The sequence below is a fragment of the Chanodichthys erythropterus genome, chromosome 5, assembly GCF_024489055.1.
Source record: "Chanodichthys erythropterus isolate Z2021 chromosome 5, ASM2448905v1, whole genome shotgun sequence".
Classification (NCBI taxonomy): domain Eukaryota; kingdom Metazoa; phylum Chordata; class Actinopteri; order Cypriniformes; family Xenocyprididae; genus Chanodichthys; species Chanodichthys erythropterus.
In genome coordinates this window covers 2,489,689-2,512,012 of record NC_090225.1, presented here as the reverse complement: position 1 = coordinate 2,512,012, position 22,324 = coordinate 2,489,689, and the positions used below count along the sequence as shown (strand labels likewise).

General features: G+C 34.7%; 1 protein-coding gene across 2 annotated transcripts in view; it reads right to left on the bottom strand.

Moving 5' to 3' along the window:
• The window catches only part of egln1a (egl-9 family hypoxia-inducible factor 1a), a 29,448-nt gene extending 8,694 nt beyond the window's left edge, over positions 1-20,754 (bottom strand). For both annotated transcript variants that reach the window (XM_067385644.1, XM_067385643.1), the window contains exons 1-2: positions 19,928-20,754; positions 656-775 (exon numbers count right to left, since the gene is read on the bottom strand). In XM_067385644.1, the coding sequence (XP_067241745.1) occupies positions 656-775; positions 19,928-20,530 (723 nt within the window). In that variant the 5' untranslated portion in view covers positions 20,531-20,754. The remainder of the gene's footprint in view (positions 1-655; positions 776-19,927) is intronic.
• Positions 20,755-22,324: the final 1,570 nt, after the last annotated feature.

The window sequence follows — 22,324 nt, the reverse complement described above, 5'->3', positions numbered from 1 at the left end:
TATGAAGTCAGAATTAGAGATATAAAGTCAGAATTGCGAGATATAAAGTCAGAATTGCATGTTATAAAGTCAGAATTGCCTGATATAAAGTCAGAATTGCGAGATATAAAGTCAGAATTGCATGTTATAAAGTCAGAATTGCGAGATATAAAGTCAGAATTGCGAGTTATAAAGTCAGAATTGCGAGATATAAAGTCAGAATTGCGAGATATAAAGTCAGAATTGCGAGATATAAAGTCAGAATTGCGAGATATAAAGTCAGACTTGCGAGATATAAAGTCAGAATTGCATGTTATAAAGTCAGAATTGCGAGATATAAAGTCAGAAATGCATGTTATAAAGTCAGAATTGCGAGATATGAAGTCAGAATTAGAGATATAAAGTCAGAATTGCAAGATATAATCAGGTTAACCAGCACTTTTGACTACTCCTGTGTACCTAATTTAAGTTGCATAATTTTTGTTTAGTTTGAGATATAAATCTGAGTATAGTGTGTGTCTTTGAATAGTTTACAAAATAAAACAATACTCTTTAAAATCATAATTGTATTGCATTATGTTGTTTTAAGCCCCAAATCTTTTACTTAAAACATTCTTCATTAACAACTATTCAGTTATTTGTAATATACGGATAATAATACAGATGATTCACGTACCTTGGCATCCCAATTCTTATTAAGGTAATATATGCATGTGACGCATCTCCCATCGCCATTTGGGTTGTCCACGTGGCGCACGTATCCAGTGCCTTTACCCGGATAACATGCCACCATTGCCTGTGAACAAAACAGCAAAAATGACATTTTTTTTGTTGTTAATTTTGATATGCAAGCATCAGTAGTTGAAATCACAAATGCAACATTTATGAAAACAGTTCCAGTATGATTATGAGGCCTTAATAACACAAACCCATGATGTGGACTTCACATAAAGTGTTTTAGGTTTCGGTGGACAGCTTCATATCACACCTATTGTCATATCAGAGCAGCGGCGTGTGGACGGATGTGGCCAGATGTGATGATGTGGGACTTATCAAAGGGAATGTGTCGAGAGGGATGTTTTCAGCCCAAATCAGCATTGTCAAAGTCTCACATCAGAAATGAAGCGAGTTCTTCCACATTCTGCACACATTATAGCAACAAACACCCCAGTCCTGTCCGCGCTCTTGTGCCAGAGAATGAAAACATGCATCTGTTTCCTTCAATTTTGCTCTTGTTTACATTATGGAGGATTTAAGGTTGAGTGAACATTAATTAAATAGTTAACACTTTTTTTGAGATCACATGAAGGCATCAGATTTGAGTAAAGACACAAGGGACAGACATGCTTCTTTATCATACTGGCTTACATATATTACCAGCTGATCTCTCTATTACAACTTTAAGATTTTAGTGAAATTATCTGTGCACAATTTACGATTTTATTGCCCATAAGATTTACTTCATGAGTTTAAATGATTTTAAACTCATGTTTAGTTTTCAAATATTTGGGTGAATATGAAAAATATTTATTATTATTATTATTATTTTAATTCAATAAATTTAAGTCAGTACAAATACTACCAAAATGTACAAATACTTAGCAATTTAAATAAAATATATCACATAAATGTAATTTAATTAGTTTATTGATGTTTAAATGATTACAAATACACTGTTGTATTTATATAATTTTTAATTATTTGGGTGAATTTAAAAAAAAATTAAATAAAAAATATTTAACCCTAAAATAGAATTTAAAAAAATTCTACCAAACGTACAAATACTTAATTTAAATAAAAATATTTCCCATAAATTTAATTTAATTAGTTTATTGCTCTTTAAATTACTAAAAATACATCAAATTTGGGTGAAAAAAAAAATTCAATAAAAATATTTAACCCTAAAATAGAAAAGAAAGTCAACAAATACTACCACAAAATATAGTTACTTTACAAATTAAATGTTATTCATTTAATGATTTTTAAATGATTAAATACATGTTTTAACATTTTTTTTAGTTAGTTTTAATTATTAAGGTGAATATGAAAATATTTTGACCTACAAAAGTTATATATATATATATAACTATATATATATATATATATATATATATATATATATATATATATATAACTATATATATATATATATATATATATATATATATATATATATATATGAATTAAGTCACTTAATACTGTACAAGTAACATTTATAAAATTAATTATATTTGAGTTTAATCACTTTTTTAAATGATTAATAAATACTTAAAGACAAAGACAGATAGATAAAATCATTTTGCCCATGCATATATATAATATATATATGTATATTTGTATACAATATTTAATTCAGTAAATCTAAGTCAGTCCAACAGCCTGATCATAGCCTATATTGCAGATGGGCGCAGTTTCCTGGTCAGCGCTGCTCTCTCTCTCTCTCTCTCTCTCTCTCACTCCAGGAGGTCTGAAGGCGGACCGGGCAGCTGCCTGGCGATTGTTTCCTGCGCGTCACAACATTTCGTGCTTTAACCCTCACGGAAGACTCTGTCCGAGGCTGCCAAACCTCCACCTCCACGAGTGAGATGAACTGATCTGAACCCCGGATGCTTGGCCCGCTGCCAGAGGAAGCAGTATTTTAATGATCCTGCTACGTGCGGTGCGTGAGGGAGCCACGGCGCGCGCTTGAGAGATGGGCTCGAGATGGGTAAACATGTCTGTCACTGCCTGAGAAAGTGTGAGGTCTGCTGCAGAAGAACAGGATACTCACGCTACAAAAACAGATGATTTATCACAGCTTTAGGTCACTTCTGCTGAAATCTGTTCTTACGAGACTTCAAAACCACATGACTAAACAAAAACACATGGACCATCCTCCCATCATGCCTTTCACTCACACTTCCCATACACACTCCTGAAAACAAAAGGATCTGAAGACGAGTTCAGCAGATAGAGTGTGTGTGTGTGTGTGTGTGTGTGTGTGTGTGTGTGTGCTTTTGTTTATATTACATTGTGGGGACCAAATGTCCCCATGATGTAATATAAACCTGAGTTCACCTACATCGTGGGGACCAGCCAGCGGTCCCCACAATGTAAATGGGTTTATAAATCATATAGAATGAGTTTTTGTGAAAAAGTAAAAGTTTGCACAGTTTCCTGTGAGGGTTAGGTTTAGGGGTAGGGGCAGGGTAGGGGGATAGAATGTACAGTTTGTTCAGTGTAAAATGCATTGAAGTCTATGGAAAGTCCCCACAATTCACAAAAACAAACATGTGTGTGTGTGTGTGTGTGTGTGTGTGTGTGCGTGTGTGTGAACGGCTGAATGTTTCAGCTTCATCAACAAATTCACTTCATGATTTTAATAACTTTTAACGGTTTAAAAATGCACATTTTTAAAACAAGATAATAAGGTGAATATAATAAAAAAAAATCAGCAAATTCAATCAAATTAAGTCGGTACAAATACTACCAAAATGTATAAATAATTACAATTTAAATAGAAATATCTCACATAAATTTAATTTAATTACTTTATATTTAAATGATTAAAAATACACTTTATTTATTTATTTAATTTTTATTTGAGTGATTAAAAAATAATAAATAATATTTAACCCTGAAATTGAAAAAAAAATGTCAACAGTTACTACCTTAAAATATAAACAGTTACTTTTAAATGATTAAATACATATTTTAACTATTTGTTTGTTTTGGATTTTAATTTAGGTGAATATGAAAAAATATTTTGACCTAAAAAATTGAGCAATATCTTATTTTTTTTATTCATTTGTCACTTTATAAATACTGTAAGTCAAGTTAAATTTAAAAAAAAAAAAAAAAAAAAAAAAAAAGATTAATAAATATTAAAAAGAAATACTAATGAGTAATGAGTTTAATACTTTCTAAATGATTAAAAACAATATATTTATTAGTTGGCTGAATATAAAAAAATAACCAAATCAAAAAAATCCATAAATTTCACTTAATGAGTTAAAAATACACATTTTTAAAACAATATATTAATAAGTTGGGTGAATATAAAAAACTAAATTAGCCAAACTAATTCTAGAAATTTAATGAGTTTAATCATTTTAAATGATTAAAAATACACTTTTTCAAAATGAGATATTATTTTTTGGGGGTTAATATAAAAAACTTAATCAACATATTCCATAAATTTTACACAATGAGTTTAACACTTTCTAAATTAATATAAATACAAAACAAGATATGAATTATTTGGGTCAATATATAAAAACTAAATCAGCAATTTCCCCAAAAAAATTAAATTATTAAAAATACACATATTTAAAACAAGATATCAATTTTTTTTGTTGGGGTGAATATAAAAAACTAAATCAACAAATTTCATAGATTTTCCATAATGGGTTTAATACTTTCTAAGTAAATACAATTGTTTTTTTTTAAACAAGATATTAATTATTTGGGTGAATACATAAAAAAAATAAATTCCATAAATTTCACTTGTTTAATAATTTTTAAATGATTAAAAATGCACATTTTTTAAAACAATATATTAAGGTGAATATATAAACAATAATTAGCAAATTCAAAATTCCAAGAATTTCACTTAAATTTCACAGAACACAAGGTGTTCTGTTTTCAAATATTTCTGTAATGAATTTTATACTAAAGCTCAAATCAATATTTCATGCATTCATTTATTTGGTAAGGTATTTTTCAGTTAAAGCAAAAACGAGGTTCTTTTGACCATCAGAAAAGCCTCATACTATTCTTCAGATCAGACTTCTTCGTACAAAACTGGGGATGTCTGGTGTTTATAGACTGATACCACAGCTCTGACTCACAGGGGTGAACGTGCTGGATCTCTTCAGCAGCTGGCTCTCGTACTGTAGATGTGTATGTTAGATAGCGTATGCTTACTGTAAATGTGTTCATGTGGGTGTAGCGGCCATTGCCTTATGCTAGCGGTGTCATTCTTCCGCATTCCTTTACGGCCTCATTAACAGGCCGATCCGGCCTCTGAGGGCTTTTGTTTACATTCCTGCCGATTCGAGCCTATGTCGGAATATTAAGAGTTCCTGCCCTCCGGACCATAAAAACCGCAACAGCAGGATCCCTCATTAGTGAGGAGCTGTTCACACACACATGTAGAGCAGCACATATATTTACCACAGGTGGTCTCTAAAATCGCAACACAAGCATCAGAGAGAGTCATAGAAAAGGTGATTTTACGAGAGCAACGCTGCATTGTTTTATTGTTTTATAATGTTTCCAGGGGTGCACTTATAATGTTACTATCCTTTCACATCAAAAATGGTCTTAATTTAGAAATAAAAGGCATTTTTTCCTACCCTGATTATATTTGAATGCTGTTTTAAGGGGCGTGTCTGCTGTGAGACTTCAGCGTAAACGCCCACTGCTGTGATTGGCTGACATCTTTGCATATGAAATAGCTAAGAATTACTCTCTCGAAAAGTTTTGGCACGTTTTTAATATTGCAGCTCTCAAGGTAAACTAATCATGAAAAGTGTTGCATTTTATTTAGTTTAGATTGTGGCATGAAAGGTTGCAGTGATGAACATGTAGTCGATCACAGACATGTTGTTGAGCTCATGAAAGCAGCGATCTCGTCAATTTCTGCACACTAACACATGCTTTCATCATAACTAACAGTGCAAATGCCATGTAAATAAGAGATTTGTTGAATTAAATGTGAGTTTTGGCGAGAGTCACTGATAAACTCATGCTGTTTGATTGACAGCTCCAGAGATTGTAAAGGGAGCGTTCTTTCTTTGATCGTTTTCTTTATATAATTTTGATATATAAGCGGTCATCGTACTATAAGAAAATCCTGTAAGTTTCAGAACTGGAAACTTCCTTGTTAGTCCAATAAAAGCTTTTATTGACACCAACGCAAATTGCGCAAATCGTAATTGCGAATTGAAATTCCGCTGAATGGAAACACTTCAATTTCGCAGAAACTCCCAAATATCGCAAAAAAGTTTTTACGCTCGCATGAGGTGGTTTTTCAGGCAATTCGAAAAAGGAATATTTCGCAAAACTGCAATGGAAACTGTTTTTCGCATTTGGTCACATTATCATTCTTTAAAGATAGCGCGGTATGTTTGTACAGAAGACTTCTTTTTTTATCTATGCATCTCTTTCCTCGCGACTCAGCTTCACCCTATAGATGCAACGGGAGGATGCAAGAAAGAAAACATAATCGAAGGAAATCTTATTTGTATATTGGAATATTCTCGATGTTATTGAAGTTTGACATCTAATACTAATAGTATTAATCTATTAACAATTCGTAATTAACATACTAGAAACTAATAGTATTAGATGTCTATGCACCTGTGCCTCCTCGCTCATAGCTCCTCAGGAAGCTTTCTCACGCCTCGCGGTGCATTTATAGAATTGAAATTCTAATGCTTTGAGATTTTCATTGATCGGTTTCCACATCACAGGCTGGAGGAGCGAAGAAATGAGGAAGAATACATTGGAGTACTGAAAAGCACCCAGGGAAGCATATATGAGGGAGAAGGGCTTTCAGAAGCCACGGCAAATATTACACTCCAAATAAAGCTCTCAGAAAGAAGTATCTTTTAGAAAATGACTCATCGCGCGAGTTTTAGTCGCAAAACATCGGTTAATGGAAACGCTATCATTTCGCAATAGTTTTTTATCGACATTTAGAAAGTATCGCAAAAGTTTTGCGCAAATCTTTAATGGAAACACAGCTATAGATAGGTGAAACTCCGCCTCCACAGAAGAAATCAACGCCTACTTCATCATTGCAGCGTTAGCCCCGCCCACTGGTGTGTTAGTGAGCGATACAGGACTAAAATAACATTATCTTTCAAAGCATCCTAATGCAGGAATATGATTATTTATATTCAGTTGAGCTTTATTTATTTGTATTCGGTTCATTTCACTGTGGATTCTTTGGTAAATCAAACGCATTTCCGATTTTTACGATATGGACTCGACAGTAATGCAACAACATGTCAGTAACTGTGTTCATTCTAATGCCTGATCTGATATTAATGATTCATGTACAGTCACATGATCTTTGTCTGTGTGTCAGTAAATCAAACCAGTGACTAAACGCTCAACTTCACCTTGTTTCTCTTAGTAGGATGAAAATAATCTGCTATTTAAACTGTGATTAAGTTATATAAAGAAAATGATCAAAGAACGCTCCCTTTACAATCACTGGAGCTGTCAATCAAACAGAGCGAGTTTATTAGTGACTGAGCTCTGGACTCGCGCCAAAACTCACATTTTATTCAACAAATCTCTTAGTTATATCATGTTTGCACTGTTAGTTATGATGAAAGCATTCGTTAGTGTGCAGAAATTGACGAGATCGCTGCTTTCATGATCTCAACAACATGTCTGTGATCGACTACAATGTTCATCACTGCAACCTTTCATGCCACGATCTAAATATAATGCCATAGATCTAAATGTAATGCTATAATCAACACTTTTCACAATTTGACAACCTTGAGAGCTGTAATAGTAAAAACGTGCTAAAAGTTTTCGAGAGAGTAATTCTTAGCTATTTCATATGCAAACATGTAAGCCAATCACAGCAGTGGGCGTTTAAACTGAAGTCTCACAGCAGACACGCCCCTTAAAACAAAGTGCTAAAATCAGAGTAAGAAAAATGCCTTTTATTTCTAAATTATGACAATTTTTGATGCAAAAAGCATACTAACATTATAAGTGCATCCCAGGAAACATACAAAATAGAAAACAATAAAACAGCTCAGTTCATGACCCCTTTAAAGGTTCTTCATGGAATCACAGATGCCAATAAAAAAACTTTATTTTTAAGAGTGCATGTAGTAAGAAAGCAGGAAGTGCATATAATAAACAGTAAAAAGCAGCAAACATTACATGTTTGTGATTAGAACAGAAAAAAAACTGATGCATTGCAGAACAAATGCTTTTTTCTCATCATATGCTTTGTTTGCATGTCACGATATGCATGCATCCAGGATCAGTGTTTCTTCCATCTTGCATTAATTTTCACAGCAAATGGGGTCAAAGTTAAAGTTGCTGCATGGTGCAATGCAGTGGGAAATGTTGTAGCTTGACATTTCAACTGCTGACATGAGCCTTGAAATGGAAAAGATCTTATTGAACAAACACTGATAACTTCATTTAGGAAGTAAAAAGAAAAAAATCCAAAAAGCAGAACCTGACTGGGAAACAACTCATCATTATCAAGTCTGCACAGATCCTTCACATATATGCGTTTGGAAGACTTGGTCATTCAAAGCAACATTCAAACTACACCAACACAGTGTCAATGTTCAACAAATGAAATTAATATGACTTGACATTATTAATCTGAAAAACGGCTGCCAGATGAAAAAGGAAATTTGTTTTGCCAATAAACCATTTTATGTACAATCACAGCTTTCAGGCTGCTCCAAAACAACTGACTATTGAAACAATAATATTTAGTTTGATTGTTTGATAAGAGAAGTTTAACAGTCGGAGCCTCACGCCACTGTTTATTTTTGTGTCCAATATGAACCAGTCTCAGCTAACCTTCGCTGACTGAAACGAAACTCCAAAAATAAATCAAGTAAATGTAATAGTAATAAATAAATAAATAAACTGAGAAACCTAGCCTCAAAAGTCAGTGGGGGCGCTGGATACATTTTCAGATTATAAGTTTCCTTTTATAAAACAAATAACAGTAATTTTATTAATTTATTTTTAATAATGCAACTTAACTAATACATTTTATTTGTATATATATATATATATATATTTTAGTTTAGGACAAAACTTGGAGGCCTGAGGAACAATTTTACTCATTCCCATTCCCAAAACTGTATTTAAATCATGTATCATACAATCCCTAACCCTCATCTATCCCTGAAATCAGAGGGAAGATTGTTATTCCCCCGAAAAGGGTAAATAGTCCTGAAAAAAAATAGTCACATTTGTATTGCTAGCGGTCAAAAATGAGCACATTTGGAAAGAAATGAGAAACAAATTAGCTCAAATTTGGAAGACAATCTTTTTAGATTTATGGCTTTGATTTTCTCACATTTTTAGAGCAGAATGTGTTTTGGAAAATATATATTTTCATATAAAAATGTAAAATAGCATTTTTGTGCATTTTTCACTTTTTAAAAACTTTTTTCACTTCAGCAATAATCTGCCAAGTATCGTCTTTGTAAACCTATGATCCAAAGCATTCAAGATTTATGAAATTTAAGTTGGAAATTTCATTTTAGGACTAAGTGAAAAGTGAAGAAATGGATTATAACTACTGCATAAATATAATTTAGTACAATAAAATCCCATTATTTTGATGAGTTCTGTTGACATCATCAACATCATCTTAATACTGTGTGTAATTTAGGGCACGTTTACATGACACCAATATACTAAAAATGGCGCAAAACGATCCCCGTTCACACGGATCCGCAAAAACGACTAAAAATGCTGTATTATACATGCCAGGCCAGTAGTTGGCGATGTCACTTTGCACAAAATGACACTTTTTTTTTTAGTTTACAGCGACAATAACTGTTTTCAGGACCCCAAACGCTGTTGTCATGTAAATGAACGTCCAAAAAAAGAATTTATTTAATTAATTGATTTTTTTTTTTTAATTAGGGATATGTCTACACAACAATGGTGTTTTCCTTTACTTTTTTCACGTACAGACAACACCATTATTAAAACGATCCTGGTTCACACGAATCTGCGAAAACAGCTAAAAGCGCTGTATTATTCATGCCAGGCCAGTAGATGGCGATGTCACTTACACTACCTGACTGAATATGTAATAAGCATGACGTCACCATTTTCAAAAATTCGCATTTTGACGATAATGGTATCATTTTCAAAAACTTGCACTTTGAATCCTGATTTCAAAAGTTCGCCAAAATACCATTGACGTGTAAATGAACGGCCAAAACTCATAAAAAGTTTTCCGTTTTAGTAGATAATGGTGTCGTGTAAACGGCCACTTAAACTCAAATTTCAGTTAATTAATTTTTTTTTTTAAACTAAGTTGTAAGTTAATGCAATTTTTTGAAAATGTAGCCGTTAGCTGTTGATTTTAACTGAAATAATAAAAAAACACAACCCAAAAAACTTCAAGTAAATATAATTTCAGTTTTTCTACATTGAAATTTCACATTTAATGTCATTGTTGCTTTTTGTTATTGTTTGTGAAAATTAAGGTGAAAATTGTTTCTACACCAAATTTGTTTCTACACATAATTTTTTGAGTAATGAACTTAAAAATTGAGTTCCTCTAACTCAATGTAGTGTATTGGTTTGAACTTAATTCCATACAAAGTGCATATAAATAATGATCGTCTACACATGCTGTTCTGAATGAAAAAAAGTGAAAAAAGGGTAAAAGAAATTAAATGTGTTTTCTGAGATCATAACCCTAGACAAAAAAGTTTTTGAGACGCAGGCAACTTTTATGTTGGCTCTTGAGACACTGAATACTGACTATATTTGATAGCCAACGGTAAGACAGCCATTTCTCTCTGAAACCCTACATGTTAACCATACATGTACGTGATCTTTGAAGGCTGGCTGATACCATCTACACAAGCAGCAGTCTAGACATTAAGTCAGAAGGGCTTTGGCTCTACCTTTCTATTAACTGGAGAAAGTTGAGCGATTATGCTTTAACATGTTTGGCATTCCCATGACACCACCACCTCCGGCATCCTCTTTTCCTATTCGGCCTTTACAGCTGCAAATTGCCAAAACAACAGTCTCTTTTCTCAAGACGGATATTGGATCTCTGCCTGGGGAACTCGCAACCAAGCAGCTTAATATGCAAAAGACTTTTAAACAATGCATTAGATAACCAAACCTATCAGGTTTTCACAGTGATGCCACAGAAGAACCATTTTTGGTTCCCCGAAGAACCAAGCATCTCTGAAAAGAGTGTGAAGAACATTAGAACATAAAGAACCTTTTGGATGTTAAAGGTTCTTCATGGTACCATCAATGCCAATAAATAACCTTTATTTTTAAGACTGTATGATTAAAGTCTTTTTTTCCCCTGCATGGACTGTTGTGAAATTGGTCTCAATGTAGCCACATGCAGAAAAAAGCCTTCTGAAGCCAAATCCACATGACTTCCTCTTTGCACAAACCAGCAAATTGGGTTAAAAGTCAGTAAAAGCAGGACTCTCTCCATATGCATTGTTTGCATAGATCCACTCATACAAACTATGTAGTGTACAAAAAGGCTATTGTAAAGCTGCATACCATTAAAGCAGGTCACGTTACAGTAGAATATAAGAGGCTGTCAGCGTCATTAACTAAGCTCATGTCGTTTAGACATTCTTTCTTCTCAAAAGGAGAAGTTTTAATGAACATTCACACTGCTTTTGCTTCATTGATAGAGTCAGTGATGCCCAACACCATTGGTTCTCGTGCATCTCGTATCCGAAGGGACGTGCAAGTTTAAATGAGATTCGCGAGCAAAAGACTATCAGTGAATAATGACCTAAATATCAATCTGTTTCTCACACAAAGCTATCATATGATTTCAGAAGACTTGGATGAAGCGCACAAGTCATTTGGTGAAAAATGTAATGTGTCCATCTATCACTTATCGGTATATATTTAAAAAAAAAAAAGAGTTTCATTGAGGAAGACAACTACTTGTACAAGTCATTGCATGGTTGATATTTCTGCTTGACCTTTGTCAGTGTAACAAAATGCATAAAGTTGGCCAACATATGCTGTATAATATCAGACTCATGAAATGTGATGAAACATTCACGGTCAAAGAGCAGAGAGCGAGAAGACAAATAGTTACTCGTGTCGTCCTTGGAAATCATGGCAAAATGTGTCACTGTGACCAAATTGATGTGGTGTGATCAGAGTGAGGTGACAATGACACATGCAAAGTTTGTTGTCAGTATATGCTAAAGCATAGCAGAGATACAGCTTCAAGAGTCGCTTTTACATCATGCCTCAAATTTGTTAATGCGGTATATGAAAACGGTTAGACGAATCGACTTAAATTCCATAAGTTTTTGTCGGCATGGGCATGTCAGCAACAGTCTAGGAGGAGTTTGAAAAAGTATGTTTTTAAAGAAAAACAAAATGGCGGACAGGAAGTTTTGCCGACTATGGCAAAATTGGTATCTATTAGGGGTGTAACGGTACACAAAACTCACGGTTCGGTACGTACCTCGGTTTTGAAGTCATGGTTCGGTACAGTTTTCGGTACAGCAGGTGGACAGAAAACTAAACATAAAATTGCTTTTTTTATTATTAAACAGAGGTTTACTGAACAAATTGTGTTTTTGTCTTTAAATATATTAAATTAAATTAAAACTAAAAGTTTCTTAAGGATAAAAAAAAAAGATCTCTGCTAATGCTGTAAACTATGTAGGGAGCCCAAACTTGAAAGAAGCCCAAACTATTAGCCTAAATTCAATTGCTTTTTATTTTTAGATAAAATAATTAACACTCAAATAACAAATTGTATGCAAACCTGTAAGCTGCACCTAAGGCAGTTTTTGCATTAACTTCTAAATGTTTTTACTCTAATTCGTTGTTGAAATATAATCATTTCTACACAGTGGCTGTTATTTTAACATCAGATTTATTTAAACATACATTAAATAGCCTAATCAGGATATCACTAAAAGATTAAGTAAAATAATGAATATATTGGCTAATACAGTGCATATATTAAGCGAAAGAGTTCATTTCTCTAGCGAACTAACAAGCTGTGAACACTGAATGGCTTTTCTGAGGTAAATGCATCATGACATATTGTTGAATACGGACGCTTTCATTGATGTCTTTCCAATGTTGAAACACTGAACGAGCGATTACATGAGATATGACCGTTTCAGTAAGTTGTACTGAATCTTGCAACATACCTTCAGATGTTCTTTCATGTTTATTCTGTAACTAGTATTAAGGAGGAAGAGATGAACACATTCACTTGCGCTCCGCGCTCGCGCTGCCGGTTGAACTGAAGCGCCTGTACAGTGATCTGTCACCCCACATCAAAGCACGTCAAAATGGCATTTTCTGTTTAAACTTCATGATTTCGTGGACAGAATTTGAAGGATGACACATTGTTTCTTATCGAAAGTAACAAAACGCAGAGCTTATTGCGGTTATTGGAGGTGAATATTGGTTGCAATGTAATGCTTCGGTACACACGTGCACCGTACCGAAAGCCCTGTACCGAAACGGTTCGGTACGAATACGTGTACCGTTACACCCCTAGTATCTATGTTCTAGTATCCCTAGTAATAAGTTTCATTACAATAGGTTAATATAGTCAACAGTTATTAGCATTTTTGTAAATTTCATTATAACTTTTGACCACAAGGTGGCGCTGCCCCGAAACTTAAGTACTGTCAGGGCATGGTGCCGAAGACCCATACTGTTCAATAAATACAGCATTTTACGACAAGATTCAAAATGGCAAACACCTAAAATGGCCGATATGGGAAAATTGGATCTCATTCAACTCGGCATGATGTCCTGAATCTAAAGAGATCGCATTTTTTGACAATTTTTGGGCAATCCTTTCAGAAGTTATAAGCAAAAAAGGCATTTTTCGTGTCTCCGGACCAGTAGGTGGCGCTGTGCCGAAGCACAGCATGTAACCTCAGGTCATTCTTGTGATGACGTACCAAGTTTGGTCTGAATACAATAAAGTGTTGAGGAGATACAGCCTTACGTCAATTTTCACAAGTGCTACGTACAATTAATTTGCGCGTTTTTCAAAAACAATTTGACAAATTGACTTGAATTCCATAATTTTATGTCGGCATGATCTGAAGATGATCTGGTTAAATTTTTGTGAAAATCTGAAAAAGTAGGAGTTTGAAAAAGTAGGTTTTTCAGAAAAATTCAAAATGGTGGGAAAAAATTTGCATAAACGTGAGTGCCAATTTGGACAGATGGTGTCGCTAGAGGGATTGAGTTAGAGACTAAAAATTTGCTATATTGATAGTTTAGACTGTCCTCTATCTGTGTGCCAAATTTCAAATTTCTTTCCCACAAGAGGTTCTATGTGCTGCCATAGACTTCCAGAGCAGGACAAATAGAAGAACGCCAACGGTTACAATAAGTGCCTACACACATTCTGTGCCCCTAAAAAACTAATATAAATCACAAAATGCACAAAGAATGACTAAAACTTTAAAACTTAAATAAAAAGGTAAAATATTAAAAATATTATTAAAAATGACAACTATTATAGAAAACGGTGTGATTTAAAGAGCACCTCTTTTTAATCAAGTTAAAGACGTGAAACATGCATTTGTAACGTAGAAACTGGCATTTTCAAAGCTGCTATGAAACTATGTATTGTGCAAAGTGCTAAAAAATAAATGTGCAATTGAAACTTGACTTGCTCAATTAAAAAAATGCTTCAACAGACCTATGAAAGCTCTTGGTTACAACAACAAAACTTAATTGTGTGCTTACTTTGAGGGACTTCACAGTAAGCGGTGCAGCTGAGACCACTAAACATCAAAGTAACTTGCATGACAATTTGTAATCCTTGAATATGAAAGAGCGGGTGGGTTAACGGGGGCTGGATGAGCCCGTCCTCCTGCGACTCAGTGTCTGTGGGTCTCGTGGTGGAGCTGAGGGTCAGTCGCTCTGATATGCACAGGGACAGTGAGAGGGAGGGCGAGATCTGAGGTCACACGCAAGGCCAAAGTTATGCTGAGGCCTGAAAGAGGCGTAGATGCACAAAAACAGGGACATACAAATGCAAATGTGGCCTTAACATTCACTGACTTTATACTTGCTCTTTGCCACAATTCAGAATAAAAGTGAAACTCAAATGGAAGTACGAGAATTTCAACAGTTAAAGGTGTTCATGCATGCTTGCACATCTGATGATGCTTTTCCTTTACTATCAGCTCCAAATCATGCATTACAAACATTGTTTATATGTGAAATATAAACATATTTTAAGAATTTAAGCATAATCATTTATGAAAATTTTTAAGACCATGATAAAAAAAAATTAAGTCGAGTGTAGTATTATCATCTTTAATCGCACCAGCTGTCATGGCAAGTTTAGAGGTAAAACATAGAAACAGGTACTAATTTAAAGTAAACTTTTCTGTTGTGCATTTTTATTGTCAAAGACTTGCATTGCATTCAAGGTTATGTACTTTATTGGTTCTGACCTTGGCATTGCTCGTTTCTGTGCTGTTTGACCTTCAATGCATTCATGTAGCACTGATTCTTGAGATAAGGGACAAAACAAGTTTTAGAAGTTAAGTTTTTATTATTTAATACATTATTTGTAAACTGATATATTTGTAGACAAAGGTCTCAGCTAATGTACCATGTAAGGAAAGGTTTTTCTGAAAAAAAAAAGTACATTTATTCACTTGGAACTTAATTTGTGTCAACTCTGTCTAACGCATTAAAAAGCATGATTTTAATTTGATCCTTCCAACAACAGTGTAAAGTCTTCAAATATGTAATAATGATGTTCAGTAAAGGAGGTAATTCATTTAATTCCCTAAATTTTTTTCTTCGGTTAGCTCCTAAATTCCGTAAATCTCTAACCTCCTTTTTAATATTAAACATATATATAACCAATATTCTTAGGCAAATATGACATGTAGTTCAGTTGATGTTTTAATATTATAGCACAATGAATTAAAAAAGAATAAGACATTTCTTTCAAAATTGGAAAAAAAAAACCTTCACCAGACAGTGTTAAATACTGACAGTGTTGACAAATACTGACGATGTTGACAAATACTGAAGGTGTTGACAAATACTGACGGAGTTGACATAATGATGGAGTTGACATAATGATGGAGTTGACACATAATGATGGAGTTGACACATAATGATGGAGTTGACATAATGACTGAGTTGACACATAATAACGGTGTTGACAAATACTGACAGAGATGACACAAAATGACGGATTTGACAAAAACTGACGGAGTTGACAAAAGTGACGGTGTTGACAAAAACTGAAGGTGTTGACACAATGACGGGGTTGACAAATACTGACGGAAATGACACAAAATTACAGTGTTGACAAAAACTGACGGTGTTGACAAAAACTGACGGAGTTGACTCATAATGACGGAGTTGACACATAATGACGGTGTTGACAAATACTGACAGAGATGACACAAAATGACGGAGTTGACTCATAATGACGGAGTTGACACATAATGATGGTGTTGACAAATACTGACGGAGATGACACAAAATGACGGATTTGACAAAAACTGACGGTTGACAAAAGTGACGGTGTTGACAAAAACTGAAGGTGTTGACACAATGACGGGGTTGACAAATACTGACGGAGATGACAAAATGATGGAGTTGACAAAAACTGACGGTGTTGACAAAAACTGACGGTGTTGACAAAAACTGAAGGAGTTGACACATAATGACGGAGTTGACAAAAACTGAAGGAGTTGACAAATACTGACAGTGTTGACACATAATGACGGAGTTGACACATACTGATGGTGTTGACAAATACTGACAGTGTTGACAAAGGTCCAGCTAGGACCAAATATACAGTATATGTAAACATAATCATGAAACAACATTAGAAGAATTGTCCATATGCAAAAATATTATATAATATTAAATCACATTATATAGACTTTTTGAGAGCATCTGTCAACCATCAGACATAAAACCTGACAGAGTTGACAAAATTAAAAAAAAAATTCCACCTTAACCATGTGTTGTACAGTAGAGCAATTTAGTTTTCTTTCTCAGTTGTAGCTGCTTTAATAAACATATCAAAATGCCAAAACTATTTACAGAAACGGTTACACCGGATGACGGAGTTCACGTGTTAAAGCTGTGACCACAGAGACTTCAACATTGTTTGTATAAAATCTAAAAAAATATAAAACTTACAAGACTATGTGTCCTACAGTGAGATCCACAATGAGCAGGAAATAGTAAGTGCTCCTCAGAGTTAAAGATGACATTGCCTGATTTATTCAGAATTAGAGTTGATGCAAAGTGAGGACACAACTTTGATAAACTTTTTTTTTTTTTATGGAAAATATAATTCAAGACTTACTTTTTAATATTGTTTGATATATTGTAGATCTCTGCCTTTCAATTTAAATGTATATATTTGAACTTGTTGCACTTTTTAAACTTTGTTTGGCAATTTTACAGTGTGACCTCATGCTGAGGACAGGCTAAATTACATGTATTTTCCAAGTATAGAGCATGTATTTAAATAATACTAACAAAATTATTTAAAAATAAAAGCAACAAATTTCCTGAAAATCCATATTTCCTTTAGATGTTTTTATTGTGATGAATTTATTTATTTTTAACATAAAGAGGGCTTTTGTGTGTAGGACAAGTTTTGTCCCTTATCTCAAGAATCAGTGGTAGATTAACTGTTTTTCAAATTATAAAGAAAAAGCAAACTTGGCACAATGAACGTGACATGCACAACAATATTCCAGCTATTGCACAAAGGTTTTTCAGATAACTGCAATCACTGCTTATGTTGCAGTGATAATCTGTGCAAACCGGACAATTCACCACTGTATTACAAGGGTAACATAAAAATCTAAGTATAAATATTCGCTGTAATTTTCTTTGCTGAAAGTATCATTTACCCAACCCAAAAATAAAGGAATAAATCACTTGCCAGAAAAAAAATGCAAGGATCGGGTTACTCTGGAAGTGATGCACTGAATTTAACCAGACTAATTTCAGCTCACATGTCGCTTTCATTATAATTACTCAAGACATCCAACAGTATAGAAGTTGCAAACTGGTTAACCAAACCAAGATTATGAGCATTAATCAGATAATATACATTATATAGTAAGATATTTCTTTCAAAATTAAAAAAAAAAACCTCCACCTGACAGTGTTAAATACTGACGCAGTTGACAAAAAACTGACTGTGTTGACAAAAACTGACAAGTTCACCGATAATGACGGTGCTGACAAAAACTGACGGAGTTGACAAAGAAGTGACTGTGTTGACAAAAACTGATGGTGTTGACACAATGACGGTGTTGACAAAAACTGTCGGAGTTGACAGAAACTGACAGAGTTGACAAAAAAGTCACTGTTGACAAAAACTGACGGTGTTGACAAAAACTGACGGTGTTGACAAAAACTGATGGTGTTGATACAATGACAAAGTTAATAAAACCTGACGGTGTTGACAAAAACTGACGGAGTTGACAAAAAATGACGGTGTTGACAAAAACTGACGGAGTTGACAAAAACTGACGGTGTTGACAAAATCTGACAGAGTTGACAAAAAAGGGACTGTTGACAAAAACTGATGGTGTTGACACAATGACAGTGTTGAAAAAAACTGTCGGAGTTGACAGAAACTGACGGAGTTGACAAAAAGTGACTGTTGACAAAAACTGATGGTGTTGACACAGTGACGGTGTTGACAAAAACTGACGGTGTTGACACAATGACAAAGTTAATGAAAAATGACGGTGTTGACAAAAACTGTCGGAGTTGACAAAAAATTACGGTGTTGACAAAAACTGACGGAGTTGACAAAAAAGTGACTGTTGACAAAAACTGATGGTGTTGACAAAAACTGACAGTGTTGACAAAAACTGATGGTGTTGACACAGTGACGGTGTTGACAAAAACTGACGGTGTTGACACAATGACAAAGTTAATGAAAAATGACGGTGTTGACAAAAACTGACGGAGTTGACAAAAACTGACGGAGTTGACAAAAACTGATGGTGTTGACAAAAACTGACGGTGTTGACAAAAACTGATGGTGTTGATACAATGACAAAGTTAATAAAAACTGACGGAGTTGACAAAAAATTACGGTGTTGACAAAAACTGACGGAGTTGACAAAAACTGACGGTGTTGACAAAAAAGTGACTGTTGACAAAAACTGATGGTGTTGACAAAAACTGACGGTGTTGACAAAAACTGATGGAGTTGACACAATGACGGTGTTGACAAAAACTGACGGTGTTGACAAAAACTGACGGAGTTGACAAAAACTGATGGAGTTGACACAATGACGGTGTTGACAAAAACTGACGGTGTTGACACAATGACAGAGTTAATAAAAACTGACGGTGTTGACAAAAACTGACGGTGTTGACAAAAAAGTGACTGTTGACAAAAACTGATGGTGTTGACAAAAACTGACGGTGTTGACAAAAACTGATGGAGTTGACACAATGACGGTGTTGACAAAAACTGACGGTGTTGACACAATGACAGAGTTAATAAAAACTGACGGTGTTGACAAAAACTGACGGAGTTGACAAAAAATTACAGTGTTGACAAAAACTGATGGTGTTGACATAATGACGGTGTTGACAAATACTGATGGAGTTGACAAAACTGACGGTGTTGACAAAAACTGATGGTGTTGACACATAATGACGGTGTTGACAAATACTGGAGTTGACAAAACTGACGGTGTTGACAAAAACTGATGGTGTTGACACATAATGACGGTGTTGACAAAAATTGATGGAGTTGACACATAATGACGGAGCAAGTAAATTTTGGCTTCGATAATCAAGCAAGCGTGTGCAAGAAGGAAAATCATCATCATGTTCCCAGGATGCACCTCATGAAATTTAGTTGAGAAAACGTTCACGGTCTGCCAAGCTGGGATCGGAAAGTGTTTTCACTATATATCTTTACACATTCCTTCCATTTGTGTTGTTTATAGTTTTGATGGTGAAATGGGAAAACTCTCATAATAAAGATTGAGCAGATGCATCTGATCAATACTGTATATAAAAATAAAAAAGACCTTGCATCATCCACTGAAAAAACACCAATACAAAATAATAAAAATACCAACATTGAGCTGCATTAGTTTAATCAAAACAGGTGTAGTATCTGAAAGCAGACAGTGAAGCCTTCAAAACAACGATGACCTGAGGAGCTGGTGCTAGTAAAGCATCCTTGACACATACTTACTTTAGTCCTTCCATTTATTGAGTAGTTTCCCAGTTTTCCATTACAACTCCTGACCAGGTCATCCATGCGACTCATCAAGAAGCGGATCTTCTCACATCCAGGCTCCTTTCCCTCAATCCAAGTGATTTGATCCCCTCTTATGTCCTTAGAAGAGTCACTTTTCTGACTCACCAGCTGTCCGTCAGTGAATTTACCAGTCTGATGAAGAGCTTTCACATCCTCCAGTATGGACAGTCCGATGTCTTCACCCAGAAAGTTGTCCACCACACAGATGCCATGTTTGTTCATACATGGGATTATATACTCAGTGGCCAGTTTTTGTGTTGGAGGTTTGGGTTTTGTGTTACTGCTGTCAGTTTCTGAGCTGATCAGTTTTGGATCGGCTGGTTTCTCCAGCTGCTGTGGAGTTTGATGCACAATCTTGGTCTTGTCAGCCTCTCTGCAGGTGAGTTTATGTTTTTTCCAGTGCTGTTTCTGGTGTTCTTTGCTGCAGTAGAAGGAGATCCGGCACCGACCGCACTTTAAAAGGTTTTCCATCTTGCCACACAGCTCGCAATACTGTTTATCCCGGTCCTGATCCAGAACAGTAGCGCATCGCTCCATGTTGTCGTTTGCGAGCTGCTGGCCCTTTAAATCTCGTCCTTCCCCACGCGTTCCTGCAGATAACTTTCACATTGATCCACGCGCAACGCGTCAGCCTCAACAAACGCAAACTAATAATCGTATCCGCTTCATCACATAAGAATATCCCCCCTCTCTCCGTTAAATAAACGGCTGGGTTTCGGGATCGTGCCGCGCGAGCTCCATCCTGCTGGCGCGCGCCTCCATGCGCGTGGTTGAGTTGGTCTGAGTTCTGCACGTCGCCAGTACAAACCAAACCTCTGACGTCACATACGAGAGGCGTGACCAACGGTTTCAGACCTGTTAAATGTGTCCCGCCTTATTTCATTCAAACACACTTTAGGCGGGATAATTGAGTTATTGTGTTCGCGTTATTTATCGCATTCAGAAGGATTTTAAATTGTTAATTTCTTTGTTAGTAGAAGGTAGCAGGCTCGGTTCTAGGATTGCATGACTGGGGGGGCATTTCGAAAACTTGGTGAGGCAGCATAATATGATTTACGATTCATAGGTTTATGATCCCCCTACCCCCTTTTAACTACTAAACAGTTTCCTCCATTTTTCCGATTAATAACCGCTTCAAATTTAATATTACTTAATCACAAAAGTACTTTCTATAATTTTGAAATTGAAACATTTGTTTTTTGACTATTTAGTTAGTACAACTGTTTAATTGGACTGCAGAGACTTTTGGTCTAAGATACGAAAGGCTTAAAATTACTACAATTAATGTTATTACTTTATTTTCTAAATATTACATAACTTTTGGTATAATAATGGAAGATGAACACATTCAATGTCTACTGAACAATATTTTCATTTTGGGAAAATGTTATATTCATGTTATATTAATTTACTGTAAGTTCCTTAAAACAAAGCCATTGTTTTCTGTTTTGCAGAAAGAATTTTGGATTTACTCTAAATCTTTAAGAATGGTAAAATTTAAAAGTGGAAGAAGACAACTTGGTTCATTGAAGAAATTTAAACCATTAGAAGACCTGGCTGCATGATTCTTTCCTTTTCGTGTTTTATTATATATTGTGGACTATATGTAAACATCTCATAATCATAAATTTTTGTTGCAGTGCCAAAAAAACAAAACAAACAAACAAAAAAAAAACAATTTTTGATCTCACTTATTTATTTGTTAAATTATTGATATTTTACAGATTCTGAAAGGTGTTATCACATCAAATAATAGGCTACTATTCAACAAATAGCGCAATATGCTGATAGAATATTTTAGAGCTGAACATAACTTAGCAAAACTATTTTATATTTTTCTATAATAGTTACATCTATATATATTTTTTTTAGTTTTTAATTTATTAATTTTCAAGATTTTTCATGACTTGGAAATCACATTTTTAAAATTCCAAGCTACATTTCCAAGTGTTCCATGATCGTGTAGCAATGTATTAACGGTGTGTGCGCGTTTAAATATTGACTAGAGTGCATTTATAAAGGAGCTGCATGTCATCTGCTCAAGTGATTGTCAATGGCCGTCTTGAGAAGTGATCAGATTAGGTGTGTCTTGGAAAACTGCTTAGAAAAAGGATGTGGATGAGGACATGAATGCTTTTTACAAGTTGAAATCTTGTAATTATGGCAATTCTAGCATGGTGTGAGTGAGCACCTGAAGTGCTGAGCATGTCTGTGAGGGAGAACTGTAAAAGGATGCGCGCCGCGAGGCGCGCCAGAAAAATACAACCGCACGTATTTAATTTGTAATTCGCGTATAAACTAATTTAGTGTTTATATATTTTTTACATTTTG